The sequence below is a fragment of the Trichoplusia ni genome, chromosome 21 (assembly GCF_003590095.1).
Source record: "Trichoplusia ni isolate ovarian cell line Hi5 chromosome 21, tn1, whole genome shotgun sequence".
Classification (NCBI taxonomy): Eukaryota; Metazoa; Arthropoda; class Insecta; order Lepidoptera; family Noctuidae; genus Trichoplusia; species Trichoplusia ni.
The window spans coordinates 7,124,878-7,142,190 of NC_039498.1; the positions used below are offsets into that span (position 1 = coordinate 7,124,878).

At 35.0% G+C, this 17,313-nt stretch overlaps 2 protein-coding genes across 2 annotated transcripts; both read right to left on the reverse strand.

Moving 5' to 3' along the window:
- Window positions 1-2,256: 2,256 nt before the first annotated feature.
- LOC113504207 lies at window positions 2,257-7,777 on the reverse strand. Its single transcript, XM_026886383.1, has 4 exons — window positions 5,872-7,777; window positions 4,081-5,362; window positions 3,444-3,741; window positions 2,257-2,546 (listed from the first exon to the last, which is right to left on the reverse strand). Exons 1-4 carry the CDS (start codon window positions 7,565-7,567, stop codon window positions 2,259-2,261), a joined length of 3,564 nt encoding a protein of 1,187 aa, XP_026742184.1. The 5' UTR covers window positions 7,568-7,777; the 3' UTR covers window positions 2,257-2,258.
- A 1,171-nt stretch (window positions 7,778-8,948) lies between these two features.
- On the reverse strand, window positions 8,949-16,530 carry LOC113504208. Its single transcript, XM_026886384.1, has 5 exons — window positions 16,431-16,530; window positions 12,922-13,039; window positions 12,417-12,502; window positions 11,201-11,348; window positions 8,949-10,080 (listed from the first exon to the last, which is right to left on the reverse strand). The coding sequence occupies exons 2-5, from the start codon at window positions 13,030-13,032 to the stop codon at window positions 9,637-9,639; spliced, it is 789 nt and encodes a 262-aa protein (XP_026742185.1). The 5' UTR covers window positions 13,033-13,039; window positions 16,431-16,530; the 3' UTR covers window positions 8,949-9,636.
- Between the last annotated feature and the right edge of the window lie 783 nt (window positions 16,531-17,313).

Here is a 17,313-nt window from a genome sequence, read left to right on the forward strand (position 1 = left end):
GTGAGTTGTCCCAGGATATATTATATTATTATATTGTATTATATCAATAGTAATATTTTTGGAATATGTATTTTCTTGGTGTCCTACATAATTTTATTGGTGCTTATATAAAGATTGTTATTTGTTTTCAATTATTTCTATATTACTAGCTTCTCCGGAAACCGTTGTGTAGCTATATACATTGTTTGACGACCTCCGTGGTTGAGTGGCGTACGCACCGCTTTCAAGGTGTCGCTAGCTCTGAGGTCCCGGGTTCGATCCCCGGTCGGGTCAATGTAAAAATTCACATTTCTACATTGTCTCGGATCTGGGTGTTTGTGGTACCTTCGCTGTATCAGAATTCTATAACACAAGTGCTTTAGCAACTTACTTTGGGTTCAGAACAATGTATGTGATGTTTTAGAGGTTTTCTGGTGTATCAAAACACACGAATAAAAAAGTAAGGGGTCGGACCTATATCGATAAGGTGTATGAAAATTGATAACAGCCGATAGCATGCAACTTTCATAAAAAGCTGAGATGTTTAGCAGTATGATAACTTTACATTATACCACGAGAATTATATATAAGCATTAATTAGATAGAAATTATCGAAAACAAATACACATAAACAAAGAAAAAAACGTTTTCCCCAAAGTTTTTTTTTCATAAGTAAATATATTATTTACATACATACATACGCCTAGTTTATAATAATTTTCCACACATTAGATAATAATGAATTTTGATTCATTTTTTCCAAAATGTTCAAAAAAGAAATCTTGATTTATATCCAAACGTGTTTCACCTAAATTATTATAAACAGTTTAATTTTAATTTATTTTTCAAATTAATGTCAGTCATAATTATTTATGATGTTACCTCAATGTTTTGATTTTAGTTTCATAAGTTTTGTATACCAAAATAAATATAATGTGATTTTAATTTAGTTCTAAATAAAATGTAGTCGTTGTTTTTAAATAAAAGTTTGTTGTGAAATGTGCAACTTTTTTTCTTCTAAGGGCAAGTGCGAGTCGGATTCACGACGGGGTTCTGTGCAAATGGGCTAAAAAAGCACAACTTAGGGATGAAATGTATGGAACGAATGTATTCGTCACACAACAAGTTTATGACCGTAACGAGCGTTGTTTAACCTGGATCTTTATTTTTGACTAGCTATTGCCCGCGACTTCATCCACGTGGTTATAAGATATAAGTTATGATTTTTTTTAATCAGTTAAGTTTTTTGTAATTCTTTTACACATGTTTTTTTAGGTATCTTAAATCGTTTTCGCAGCGCATGCAACGGAAGTCCTCGAAGATGAATAATTTTCCCTGTTTTCCACATTTTTCAATTTGAATCAGTAGTTCCTGAAGTTAGCGCGTTTAAACAAACAAACAAACTCTTCAGCTTTATATATTAGTATAGATAAGGCAGCCATTTAGATAAATCCAATCTGTAAAATTTTAAGGGTGCAAAATTGTCCCCCCCCCCCAGTCAAGTGGAAATCACTTCACTTTGAATCTTGCCGCTATAACAGCAAATTAAAATAAAGATCGATGTCAAACTACTTTCGATACGGTCATAAATATGATTGCTATCCAATATCCAATTTTGTAAAGAAAAAAAACATTTTTGATATTTATACCAAACCATCTGCATCAGTACCACAAATCTGACTCAACCTTAAACCGATTTTATCTCACAACAAATCTATAATTCTATTCTTCGCCTTCTTCTAATCTTCTAATTCTTCATATATAAAGCTGAAGAGTTTGTTGGTTTGTTTGTTTGATCGCGCTAATCTCAGGAACTACTAGTACTGGTCCAAATTGAAAAATTCTTTTTGTGTTAAATAGACCATTCATCGAGGTTTTAGGCTATATACCATCACGCTGCGACTAAAAGGAGCGAAGATATAATGGTAAATGTGGAAAAAACAGGGCAGGTATAAATCATAACTTATATCTTCTACCCACGGGGACGAAGTCGCGGGCAACAGCTAGTTCTGATATATAAAGCTGAAGAGTTTGTTTATTTGTTTGTTTGAACGCGCTTATCTCAGGAAGTACTGGTCCAAATTGAAAAATTATTTTTGTGTTGAATAGACCATTAATCGAGGAAGGCTTTAGGCTATAAACCATCACGCTACGACTGATAGGAGCGAAGATATAATGGTAAATGTGGAAAAAACAGGACAGATATAAATCATAACTTATATCTTCTAACCACGCGAACGAGGTCGCGGGCAACAGCTAGTCCTCAAATAAAACAAATTCTATTCTAAATGTTTAATCTCATCCACAATTTGCATGACAAATAGCATTTCTTCAAGTGTTTTCTTAGCTTCTGCTTTATTTTCCTTCATGTAACCTATATAATCATCTTCCATGCCGTTCTTAGCGCTCTCTTCAACCAAACCGAAGAGTCTTGACACACACATATGTAGCAATAACTCCAGAAGACGTTTTTCATCATTACTAAGATATAATTCTTTTAAATTCTGGTACCAGTGTTGATTTCTGTATTTCGTTATTTTTGCTATGCTTTTTATCGCGTCGTGTAACTAGAAGATAATTGGATTTGATTAGTTTATTACGTGTTATTTTATTGTTGTTGTTTAAGGGTAGAATGTCAATGGTGGCATTATCATTGTAAAGATAGTAATTGTTAACTTATAATATTAAAAGTAGACCGAAATAATCTTGAATCTATGACACTTTGAATGCCTAGATCGCTGAGTGGTATAGGATACTACACTAAACCCTATGAGCTATATGTCGCAGGTTCGAACCCGCGTAAGACAAGCGTTTGTACTGCCATGCTTATCCCATCTTGAGACGAAAACGATACGAAAAATAAACGAGAGTACCTCCTACCTAAGAAATGGATACTGTCATCATCATCTTAGACTTTTCCCAACTTGTTGGGGTCGGCTTCCAGTCTAACCGGATGCAGCTAAGTACCAGTGTTTTACAAGGCGCGACTGGCTGTCTGACCTTTTTTTTTGTCCAGTGGAAATCCTCATGGACATCCTTCGCCCTGGGGAAGGCGAAGGGGTGTGCCGGACTAATACCGGCTAAAACCACTGGAATGCTTCCCGCTTTCTTTAGTCGGGGGCCAAGCGGGAACGCTTTCGCAGTCTACCGCGAATGGCTGTCTGACCTGCTCAACCCAGTTACCTGGGCAACACGATACCCCTTAGTTAGACTGGTAGTCAGACTTTCTGCCTTCTAACTACCTGTATCTACTGTCAAAAATGTATCAACAACACCTGAAACCCACAATTTAGCATGCCTTCCGAAACATGGAGGACTCGTTATAACATAGACGGTCACCCATCCACGTACCGACCGTATCAAGCGTCGTATAACCCGTGATCGATCAACTTGTGGAATTCTAACTTATGTAACAAGCTTCTCAAGAACTTCATTAACTATAGTTTCTTGATTCTCATACTCACATCATACAAATTATCTTCCACATCCATGAGGAAAACATTGAAGTTCTTCAGCACTTCAGTCTCATGAACTTCTGGAACCTTTCTTCTTAGATAAAGCCAGACTCTGTTTAACAATCCCTTCTCCTTTATAATCCTCTTCTTCTGTCTCTTGTTCTTCGGCAGGACATAGTTGTAGCGAAGCTGGTTTCCAAGGTCGTTGGCTTCGATAATCTCTCTGCCTAGTTTGTGTAGGAATATCATGTATTTTAATATCTCTAAGTCAGCTGGGTGTATTCTTTCACCGTTGAATACTACAGATCTGTTGGAAAAATGTTTATTTTAGTACTAGCTTTTGCCGGCGGTTCCACCTGCTAACTAAGGAACATAAAATTGAAATTAAAGCTACAATGTGAAATTTCCAATGGTCTAGTTAAAATGGTTGATAAGATACAGTCGGGTGACAGGTAAAAGACAGACAGACATTTTTTTAATTTTGGCCTTATGCAGCCGGTCTATGACCACCTCTTCAAGCTGTAATAGAACACAGCTGTTGCAATGAGATGCCACACACACCATCTTGCCATCATAACCGTACCAATGTCGTTTAAAGTAGGTCGCCTAAATCACTCTTAACATAATAAAATCTTTCCATACTTACACCAGTTCGAAAAGCTTTTGGAACGACGCTTGTATATCCACAGTCGTACCTAACCAATCATATTGCTTCAACGCCATATTATCAGCATTCAACATGTCTTTTAAAACCGTCAGATAAGCACTGACTCTCGTATCATCCTGTTTCTTATCTCTATCATTCATTTTACTCTGCTGCAACTTTTTCAATTTCGTGAACAGATCTTGGTCGTTCGCCACATTTATAACTTTCTTTATAGTATCCACATCAGGTGTATTTGCTATATGATTCAGTTCAGCATTTCGTACTTTCTCCAGATTTCTGAACTTTGAATCTACAGTTGGTTTGTGGGCTACTGGTATTTTATCACTTACTAATATTGGTAAAGGTGTTACTGGCAACAAATCTGCTTTTATATACGTATCACCCTTGCTCTTAAGTTCATGTATATAATTGATAACGTTATCTTTGAAGAATTGGTCTATCATGAATAGTCCTTTTGTGTCGTTTTCATTTTTGATGTAACCTACTCGCTCGAGCCTCGGTTCGCTTTTTTCTTTTTTACTTGTAAATTCAACCATCGTTGGTTTCTTCATTCGACCGAAATAGTAGTCTATGGCGATGTTATTGTCATTTCTCACTCGCCGCTCGTTTTCACCCTTCCTAAATGGATGGCTTCCGAAACGTTCCGGTGTTTTAGTCAGTTTATTTTTCACTTCGCTTGATTCTTCTTTAGGGGATGTGCCGAAAAACTTTTGTTGGAACAGAATATTTCTGACAGCTCGAACGTGATCCTTCAAATTCATTTCTGGGATGCTATGAAAGGGATGTACATTTTCATTAGAATTTGGGAATTGATCAAGGTGATTGTGTTTGTCACTATTTTCCGAATCCTTTCTGATTCGGCCAAAGTAATAGTCAGAGTCTACATAGTCGTCGAGATTGACTTTCCCTCGCTTTTGTTCGGGTGAATCGTTTTGAGCGGGCTTTTTGTGGATGGAGTGAAATAATTTCTGCTTGTTACCGAATTTCTTCCGTTGGTTTTGGAATACTGATTCCGAATACTCCATATCTACATTGTTTGTTACTGACGACATTTCTTTAATATTTTCTTTTAACACAAAGTTGTTGACGTTTTCTTCGACGCCAAATGCGCTTACTTGCGTATCATCATCGTCAGCGTTTGGTCCTAGACGATTTTGTGGGTTGAAATAAGCGTTGTTTGGCGAATAATTATACACTGGTACGTAATATGGCTGCTCAGTCACAGGTTCACCAACTTGAACGAAAGGAGGTTTATTCGGAGCTGAAAAAAACTATGGTTAGTGCGGTTTTCAACAGATTGTACTTAATCGAATTATTTATCGAAGTTCTTACATATTTCATTAAATATTAAAAATTTACATGACATAACTTATGAAATGATATTCAAATTTTTACTATTCTAATATTGTCTACTACCTGTATTAAGCACCATGATTGATTGGTGACATGAAAAAACGTGTGTCAAAACTCAAATTTTGTTTGTGAGGTGAAAGGAAGCAACTGTTTTGGGCGAAAGTGTGCCACAGGTTAGCGGCAGATTACTACAGCCTTTTTAATTACTGTTGAGTTATAATAATTGGCTTCACAGGAAGCCGAGTGGTTGAGGTTACCACGCCAAACCCACCGAAAGCGGCATGTCCCGGGACAGATCCCCGTGTAGGACAATCATTTGTGTGATCTACGAATGCTTGTCCTGAAACTTGCTGTGTTTGTGCATGTAAATTGAATGTTTGTGACAACGATTAAATTAATAAATAAAATATAACTTACGTATTTCATAAACTTCATATTCCTTAGTACCTTTGCCTTTAATCTTATTGTAATAAACTTTTTCTAATTCAATGAAGTTCTTATCGGCACTGTCGACTTCATCGCTTTTAATTTGTTTGAAATCATAACTCAAATTGTTTTTAACTTTTGTTTTGACAGTTGATTTTGGTTTAACCGTTGTCGTTAAATCCTTTGCTGTTGCTTTCTTGATTGGTTTTTTACTATTCTTAGTAGATTCATTGTTTTTATCTTTAGTTTTTTTCGTCGTGGCTTCTGTCGATTCTGAAGATACTTTTTCTATTTTAAATGTTACTTTGAGATTGGTTTCAGATTTTGTTGTTTTTTCAGTCGTTGTGGTTGGATCTTTGACTGTTTTTTCAGTTTTTGGAGCTGAAGTGAAGTCTTCGACTTCGATTTTCATTCCTTCAGTTGTAGCGACCGCTGAAACAGGACTATCAGTTAAATATTCAGTTCTAGTCTGTATAATATAGTCTGTGGTTGGAGTTTCAGTATCCGTTTTTGATGTAGTAGTATCTATTACAGAGTCTGTAGTTCTTTCGTCGGACAATGTGCTAGGTAGAGAGTTGTCTGACAACATTTCTACTCCACTATCATTTTTCTTATCGTCTGGCAAATTGAATACAGTTGCTGTTGACAGCACAGTTGCTGCGTCTATATCCTGTGTTGTTGACGTCATATCCGTTGTGGTGTCTGGAGCTTCAGTTGTTACTGTTGTTTCCTCCACGTCAGAAGTGGTTGTGATATGATTTTCCGAAGATGCATTTTCAGGTAATTTTGCACCGAAATGTACTGTTTCGACATTGATAAGACTCCCATTAGTTTTTTCAGTTGTATTATTTTCTCCAGCTCTTCTTGTTTTTTTGGTTACTAGTATATCTTCGCCATCGGATTCGGTGGAATCTACTTTATTTTTGACCGTATCTACAGCAGCTGTAAGTTCATTTTGTGTTTTATCTGTATGATCTAATCCTGCAACACTTAAGTTTGCTTTTGGTTCTACAGGATTTTCAGTTTCCGACTTGGGATTTATGTTTTCGTTGCTGTGACTTCTATATGTACCGTTATCTAGCTTTGTTGTAGCATCAGTTAATTCGGATTGGACAGTTGATATCTCAGTTCCACCTGTTGTTGTTTCCGACGCATATGTAGTCGCTTCATCACTCTCCGATTCACTGAATGATTTATTTCGTACTGAACGTTTAATGATTGGCGGTTCATCACTTATAATCTCAACTTTAATAAAATCAGTAGAATTATCTAGAGGATTAATATCTCTTCTATCGTTACGTAGCGTTAAATCTACTTGTTCCAAATCTGGATCATCAGCTATTTTCTCGTTTTCCAAAGGCTTAACACCTAATGTCTCTTCTGATGCTTCTTTTCCTTCTTTCTCTTCTGCTCTTACTTTAGTCCCTTCACCTTTACTCCTTCTTATATTTTCAGATTCTTCTTTTAATATTGCTTTAACATATTCGTTGTGTTTTCTTAGTTGCTCGTCTGATAGTTCTGTACTCTTCTGTGCTCTGTTCTCCTTGCTTTCGACATCTTCGAGTATTCTTCTCGCCACTTTCTCTATGAACTGTTGTTTCTCAGCATCCGGCAACAAATCCACATATTTGTCTTCATCACTATCACATAAAACGTTTGTGAATAATATTAAAAGTACCACGAGCATTGTAGTTCATAACATTTTTTTTTGTTTTAATCTCAGTAATTTCTACTGCGTACTAATTTACGATTACGAAGTTAGGTATGTGATTGAAATCATGCATGGAAATGTTAATTGGAAAGATGATAAGGAATAATTAATTTTTTCCAATGACACACTGGTTTCGTGTCGCCATGTGGTTTGAGAAATCTTTTTTTGTGTTTTAGGTGGAGACTGGGGCTACATTCGCTGTCATAACTGGTGTAAGCAAGTGACTTGTTACATGTCCTTACGTTTTCGTCTAGTAGAAGCTAATTCGAATGTTCCAGTAAAATTGATTACTGTAAATCTAATTAATTATTTATCAGACGCTTGTTCTGTGAGTTGCTACGATTAGGTACAGCGATTAGTTTCAGGTGCTATAGTGATTGTTCTACTTATATGTGCATCTATTATAACGGGGTTTTATACGTTTCATATAATACTGTTACTTTAAAACCTTGGTTTTCTAATGATCAAGGTTATAAAGGAAAATTTTGTAGTACAGAGTCATCTGTCTTCAATTTTGCAGTCAATACGCCAAACCTACTGTTCATGATGTGTGGCAGGGACTTGGGTACAAGTGCGCGTAGGACAATCTTTGTGTGATCCACGAATGCTTGTCCTGAGTCTTTGTGACTCGAAAGGTAGTGCACTCTTCCCGTTGGCAAAAGGAGTAAATTTCGAACCTCAGGGGTCGTTCTTATCACTAAAAAACATTGGTTTCATGTTTGCTACTCTATACCATCTGAATCAACAAATCTAGATTTTATTCTTTAGCAGCTGTTGCAAGCGGCTTCGCTGGCGCGCTCTTTAAAAGAAGTCGGATAAAGGTACGGTCGGAAAGCTACGTTGATCCAAGATGTAATCTACCTCCATACAAAATTTCATCGAAATCAGTCGAGCCGTTTGGGCGTGGAAAAGTAGCAAATATACACATATACACATATAAACATTCGCATTTATACTTTTAATTTCAAGGTTTCGGAAATGGAGTTTACCAGGTCGCTACCCAATTTAACACAGTGGAGTTTTAAATAGGAAAATACTGAATTCAATAGGATTGGGCCACATCAGAAGCATGTACAGGAAACGGGCCGAGTCATCACAATGTCATACAGGCCAGAAGATGGACGGCGCCGACGAGGTTGACCCTGAGAGCAGTGATGGGATGGTATGGACGCAGAACTCTAGGGGCCATATGGGGTTCTGGGCCCAGTTTCCCTAGCAACTAGACTGGGAAAGTAATTTATTTCGATAAGCCAGCATTTTTTTTTTGGTTGAGTCTGCTTCCCCTTATAAATAAGAGGTATATAGATATAAAAAAGTTACTTGGTGAAGTACCAGTAGTATTTTAATACAAACAACATTAAATGAACATTTTCATTTATTTAAACTTCATATTTCTATTTACAACAACTTAAATTAGCTTAAACCCGAAGCATGGTGTTATCAGTAACGTTCTTTAATATCGGTGCAACGATATTTTGAATAGTAATATTTTATCATAGTAACTCAGTGGCACTTGACAGACATTTTAAGAATACGTGAAAACTTTAAAATTATAGCATATGGTCTTTCTTGCCAGTTCTTTTGATATTTTGGAAACACACCTAGAGTCATTATTGTTACGTTTATAAATGCCTGCTTGTAATAAAAACTAGGTTTTTGACAAAGAATTACTATCATTTAAAAGCTTGCTGTATTGTGTGTATTTACATCAATTTTGTCATAATTATTTCAGAACATCTGGCCAATGGTTCAGCATTCTTTTTTTACTAACTCAAAAATTAAATATTGAGTCTTAAGAAAATATTGTCCAAATTATTCTTATACATAATATTGACAATTTTTTACAATAACTCAGTAAAAGAATGAGACGAGTAATTTCAACACCAAACCATAAAAAATAAAATGTGATCCCACTCAAAGCAGCGAAAAGCGAAATCACCAAAAACATTTATATCGGCAACCCTAAAAGAAAGTTTGCCATAAGCTTCAAATACATCAAATATCATTGCACCAAAACACGACTGAAATTCTATAATTATTGCACTTTAGTTTTCTCCTCTAAACCTAACATTGCCTCTTCTCAACTGCCTCTCTTGTCTCATCTGCCTATCCTGCATCAAATTCCTCTCCATGATCATCCTATCCAAGTCTTCTTCTTTACTCATATCTTCTGCTTCTAGCTCTGCTTCTACACTCTCGATAACGGCTTCTAATAGCATGGGGCTCTCTTCTCCATTCTTCTTAAATATTTCTTCTTGGAGTTTCTCTTTTAGTTCTTCTGGTACTTCTTGTACTTCGTTGACGACGTTTTCCATCACGATTTTTTCTCTTTTAGTTTCTGTTTTTCTTTTTTGTGTTTTGCGATTGGTTTTTGTATCTTTTTCTTCCGTCTTGTTGGATACTTTACCGATTTCCATGTTGAGGTGGTAGAACATTGGGGAATCTTCGCAGTTTATTGAGTCGGCTACTCGCGTGCAGGTTAGGACCTCCTGAAGAGAATAAAGAAATATCAAGTAATATGTTCGCTTTAAAACGACTAACACTATTCTTTGTCTAAAAGGCAAAACCTAGTCTACAATTTTCTTTGAAATGGTCTAGATGACTGGATAGTTTTTTAGTAAAAGTACTGAAAGTTAAACAACGAAACTCACATTTGCAGCGTAAATATACGCGCCTATCACTGTTTATTTTTACTCGACATTCAGAAAACATGATTAAGAAAAGTATTTATTAAATGTTAAAAGTTAAATTTCACAAATTAGTATTATTGAGATACTGCTGTGTACCATATCCGACCGTTTGGACATTAGATACCTTAGCATTCAATGAAATAATGAATATTTTCGAGGATAATGTGATAATATATTTTAACATCAAAAACTTACAACTTCAAATAAAAGCTACTAAGCCTAATTACAAACATTTTGGGACCAAATGGAATTCTTTCCCGTTAGATAAAAAATTCAACAAAATCGCTTCATACAAGATTCTGAGGTCACAAACAAAAAAAATACAGACTTATAGGGTATTTGGCTAAATCTAATAATAATAAATCTTTTTAATCCGTCTGACAAACAATATTAAAATACAGATTTCCAAAAAAATATTGAATTCTTCATTATAATCAAATCAACAGCTCGTGGCAATATAACCGCATAAGTGATTCGATCACAGGTTAAGCTATGCTTGACGCGGTTGGTCCGTGGATGGGTGACCATCTTTGTCAAAACGAGTTCCTCCGTGTTTCGGAAGGCACGTTAAATTGTGGGTCCCGGCTGTTATTCCTACATCTTTGACAGTCGTTACAGATAGTCAGAAGCTGAAAAAGTCTGACAGCCAGTCTAACCAAGGGGTATCGTGTTGCCCAGGTAACTGGGTTGAGGAGGTCAGATAAGCAGTCGCTCCTTGTAAAACACTGGTATTTAGCTGAAACCGGTTGGACTGGTAGCCGACCCCAACATAGTTGGGAAAAGGCTGAGCCGATGATGAATCAAATCAATACTTTTCGGAAACCCGTCTGACGGACAAAACAGATCTTTTCTGTCTTCCCTACATCTTTTTTGGAAGTCGGTTAAAAAGCTGCAATGTTATCTGGTAAAATCATCATACCTGATTGAATATGGTCTCATTGGGACAGATGAAGCTCCAGCGGTAAGTGACGTTGCGTCCGGAGGGGGTTTGCGAAGGGAGGCACACGTGGAACACCTGGCACTCATTGTCCACGTCAGCGTAGTAGCCGTAGGTTCGGTTCTCGCAGCTGTGAAGGTAATGGAACAGTGAGAAAATTTAATACTGTATTTTGCAGCTTACATAAGTACCTAACAAGTTAAATAATAATTTATTCAGGCGTTCTTCTTCTCTCCTAAATCTTGGTGTGCCCGACAGGGTCCATACTGTTATTAATTATAAAATACCATCTGTTAACATGTGTACTAGGGAAGCAATAAAGTATTGAGTATGACATGGCTCAGCAAAAGAATCATCCCTGATCTTCCAACAAAAGTAAAATATGCCTCAGGCATTAAGTCCGCCATTGTACAATTAATGTATAAAAAGTGTAATTAAATAAATAAAAATATGAAGATTGACCTAAGAAACAACCCTTTATAATTAGACGGGTTTTCATTCATAGTGTAATACATCAGCAAGCCTAAGCCTAGTGCTACGTCCGTTGGACTGCTTATTCAAAGTTCGTAGGTTCAAATCCCAAGTATCCAATACTGCCTAAATATTTTAAACACCAATGAAAAATATAATATTTTGATCGTGGCCATAGTGGTCTGAAAGAAAAAGGGAGGCCTTTGCCCAGCAGTGGAACCTGATAAAGGCTATATAAAAAACAAGTGTGTGTTTGAAACCACTTCGGCTTACAGGCGGCTCAAAACTTCTGACACCAAGGCCCCAATTCTGCTATTTTACAATGGCTCATGAATGAATGGCAATTGGATTAAATATCAAATTATTCCTATTCTCTTAAGTATTTTGCCAATACAATTATTAGAAGTTAATTGTATTGACCTTGAGTGTACCGTATTGAATACAAGATTGATTACAATTATTGTATAGAAAAATGCTTAAGACAATACGAAAATTTAAATTTTAAGCCAAATTTAATTCATTCATCGGCCTTTGTAAATAGCAGAATTGAGGCCCTGGTTGTAGGTATATCAACCATACAAAAAGGATAAGAAGATATATTGAACTAATAAAAACATTTGTATTTTAATAGAAAAGAGTTATTTTGACAATTACTCCACTTGTTATGTCATATACATATGTTTGTGATATATTAATAAAAACAATGTATAATGATTATTTTACTTACCTAAACGTGTCTGTAATATTCTCTCTGATGGATGAAGCATTTGCCGGTAAATTCAAAGTGTCTGTCTTGTTCTGGTTTGATACATCCTAGAAAAGAAGCAACAAAATCAATTAACATTAACTAAAAGTGGAATTAACAAGTTCATCTATACTAATATATAAAGCTGAAGAGTTTGTTTGTTTGTTAGAACGCGCTAATCTCAGGAACTACTGGTTCAAATTGAAATTCTTTTTGTGTTGAATAGACCATTCATCGAGGCTTTCACGCTGCGAGTAATAGGAGCGAAGATACAATGGAAAATGTGGAAAAAAACAGGGCAGGTATAAATCATAACTTATATCTTTTAACCACGCGGACGAAGTCGCGGACTACAGCTAGTTATATATAAATTACACCCAGACACAGAACAAACGACAGAAAAAATGATCGTGCTCATCACATAAACATTTGCCCTGCGTGGGAATCGCACCCACGCCCTGCAATATAGTAATAATAAAACACTTACTCTTAAGGCTTTGATGAGGAGGTTTTCTTCGACGCCATAGTCGATATCATCAGCTCCCACTAGAGTTGTCATGAGGAGTATCAGCAGATACCGAGCTCGGAGATTTGACATTGTGATCCTGTAAGAATATGTTCAAATCATAAACTAATTAAATTATAAATTATAAATTATAAATTATAAACTATAAATTATAAATTATAAATTATAAATTATAAATTATAAATTATAAATTATAAATTATAAATTATAAATTATAAATTATAAATTATAAATTATAAATTATAAATTATAAATTATAAATTATAAATTATAAATTATAAATTATAAATTATAAATTATAAATTATAAATTATAAATTATAAATTACTAGCTTTTGCCCGCGACTTCGTTCGCGTGGAACAGTGACTTCCGGCAGATTTTTGGTTTTACTCACATAGTTCCCGATCTCGCGGGATTTTTGAGAAGTTCCCGCTCCCGCAGGATTTTTGGGATAAAAACTATCCTATGTCCTTTCTCGAGTTCCAAACTATGTCTGAACCAAATTTCATTTAAATCGGTTCAGTAGTTTAGGCGTGACGGAAAGACAGATAGACAGAGTTATTATCGCATTTTTAGCATGGGTAGTTTTGCCCGCGACTTCGTCCGTAAATTTACTTTGAGCAGAAAGTTTTTAACCCACTGCAAAAAAAGGAGGTTCTCAATTTAGAATTTACGAAACAGGACCAATCCACATAAACGACCCTACAACCGACAATACAATTTTACCACGACGGTACCGAAGCGCTCGGCCGATACCCAACCAAATGCGTGTAACGAAACCATAGCGCGATCTATTTCGATCCCAACGCCATCTATCGACCATAGTGACAACTCGGATTATTTATCTATACTCCGTTCGGGCATTTTCTTTGTACTAAAAGTAGTATTATATTTTTTATATGTTATTTTATTATTTTTTTCATACCTTTTTACTATTTATTTACTTTTTTCCGATGAATTAAAACAACATGAACCGAACTCGTGTAACGATCGACACCATTGCGCTTAGTACTAATAGAATTATCTATACTCCGTTAGAGCATTTTCTTTGTAGTAAAACTTTTATTATATTAATATTATTTTTTTACACCTTTTTACTGTTTATTTACATTTTTCTGATGGATTTTCCGATGAATTAAAACAATAACATGAACCGAACACGTGTAATGACACCATTGCGCGATTAACGCCATCTATCTACGGAGCATAGGAACAGCTCGACATTTGACCAATAGATGGCACTATTATATAGTATGTCCGTAATAAATTTTATTTTTTATTTTTATTTTTTGTAATAAAAACTATCCTATGTCCTTTCTCAAGTTTCAAACTATGTCTGTACCAAATTTCACACAAATCGGTTCAGTAGTTTAGGCGTGAAGAAAAGACAGACAGACAGATAGAAAGACAGACAGACAGACAGACAGAGTTACTTTCGCATTTATAATATTAGTTTGGATAAATTATAAATTATAAATTATAAATTATAAATAGTATACTGAGCTTAAATTAAAAGTTTTTTTTTATTGTTCCTAATTTATTTTAGATTTATTTAGATATAAAAAGGTTGAACGCGATTCGGACACGGGACACTGAGGGTTCCTTACGAATAGGTTCTTGATCGTACCGTATATTGCTTAACATCGACTGTAATTCATATGTATCATTATAACGCCAACAGATTTACACCAGCTTTGTAAATAAATTGGTCACCCATAAAAATGACTGTACCAACCGTTGCTTAACCAGGATTATTTTTCGCTGTAGCTACCCTAAAAAACACAGAATAACAAGCTTCGCACAGGGTTATTTTTTTAGTGTTTACTCTTTGGGAAGAAAAGCCCTAAAAATGAGTTTAAACTTAACAAAGCCACAGACGCAAACCAAGAAACAATTAAAATGGTTTCAGAATTTTCAGAGAAAAAGTTTCAAGCTTTGCTTTGTATTAAAAAAACTAAACTGTACCACTTTTTCAGGAAACGTAATAAAATGTACGTACGCAGGTACGTAATAAAAGAAAATCATTTTAAAAATATTTACCTTCACGGATAACAGATAATACGGATCATATTTATAACTTCTATTGTTTATATTCAATGCTAAAGGGAATAAAAAGGAATCCATAGTACAAATTCTATACTCTATACTAATATATAAAGCTGAAGAGTTTGTTTGATTGTTTGTTTGAACGCGCTAATCTCAGGAACTACTGGTCTAAATTGAAAAAATATTTTTGTGTTGAATAGACCACTCATCGAGGAAGGCATTAGGCTATAAACCATCACACTGCGACTAATAGGAGCGAAGATACAATGGAAAATGTGAAAAATACAGGGCAGGTATAAATCATAACTTATATCTTCTATCCACGGGGACGAAGTCGCGGGCAACAGCTAGTTATTAAATAATCTAAGCAAAAGTATAAGAAAACGAAAACCGGAATAAATCAATTTCAAAACGATTCATTGATTCGCGAGCTATGCTGCCACAGACATACTTACAATGATGTCTTATAATTTATTAAGAAAGTAACACTATCTTACAACATTAAAAAAGTAACATTGATACTTTGACTGCGATGGGATCGAACCTGCATTTTGGGTCTACGAATGCACATAAAACAATCCCAATTATAACCCTCACACCTGGTCCTCAATTTTGCTATTTACAATGGCCGATGAATGAATGAAAAGTGGCTAATAATGACACTTTTTCAGCATTTTTTCTACACAATAATTACAAATTTGTTAGTATGAGAAATTACACTTGTGTAATGCTTATGAAAGTAGGAATAATTTCAAGCCCTGATTTTACGAATCTTTTCAATACAACTTAAGATTATATTTTGAAAAATGCCGCATTTAACATAAATCCTAAAAAGACCTAAAGCTTACTCTCCAGTGAAGACTAGACTAAGTTATAATATTTCAAAAGGGAAGACGGCGTTATAAAATTATACTGAACTATGTAGTATTTTTTTAGGGTTGCGTACGCAAAGAAACCCGTATTACTAAGGTTCCGCAGCGTCCAAATTGCGCGAGGCTGTTTCAATAACTTGTACTTGTAGGCATGCTTGAAATAAATTAACTTTTTTTTAATATTTTTTCCTTTACCTCAAAACAAAATTGTTATAAAGCACGTGCTTTGGAAAACTTTTCTAATATTTTAAAATCAAATAATCATTTTTTTTTAGAAGATATCTTAAGAAAATATATTGATTTCATACATGGAAAATATATAATATTTAAAATATGATCTCTCTTTACCGAACACGAGACCACAAATAAAACAGTTACCTAACAGAAAAGTCATATCAAAATCGGTTCAGCCGTTTTGTCGACGGCACAGAGAGACACTTAAACCGATATCTATATTATATTTTACTCTTAACTTACTATACAAATTATATAAAACAAAAAAAATCACTTTATTTTATAAGTTTATACATATGATAATTAATTTTCACTTACGTTTCTTTTTTTGTTATATTGCACACACTAACACAACCACTGTTTACTAGTCCTTCGACCTGGCTTCTCTCGTGGTCCCTGCTTTATTGCCCGGCTAGTGATGTGACAGTCTTTTATAAACGACCACAGGACACCCCAGCCGTGGAATTCGCAATCATTAAGTAGTGGCAGCAGAAAAACTTGGGCGTGTGTCGTATGTTATTTTTATTTATTAGTAACTGAAATAAATAGGAAACGGAGGTTTTCTTTTTTCTCCTTTAAGTTTTTTTATATTTGTAAAAATTTTAAGGTTAGTGTGGGTAGGGTCGGTGTATATATATGTTTATAGTTTATCTGGCATACCTACTAAACGTAAAAAATCATTTGTAACAAACTCATGTGGTTCCAAGGTAAAATATAATTAAACAGACTATGACACTGGGTAAATGACGTCATAACCATGATCAAAACCAGAGTAATTATTTATTTAAATTTCAGTCATTGAATTATGCATAAACTAGCTGTTTTCAGCGGCTCTGCCCGGTACGTAGCTTTATATATTAGTATAGAAGTATAGATTATAGATTATTATTCAACACAAAAAGAATTTTTCAATTTGGACCAGTAGTTATTGAGATTAGCGCGTTCAAATAAATAAACAAACTCTTCATAGAAGTATAAAAGATGTAATAAGATCTAACATATCCAACGTATATAAATATCATAAATAAAAGTATTTTACATTTATTTTTCTGCTGACCGTACAAACGCAGTGCCATGATCTTGGCTTTGGCAGTCTCTAGCGATCATGACATGAAAACCAAATGCGCAAACAAAAAACCAAGCCAAAGAGTATCGGTTGTCGAACAGAAACCATAGACGCATTCTATAGAATCCTGCACGT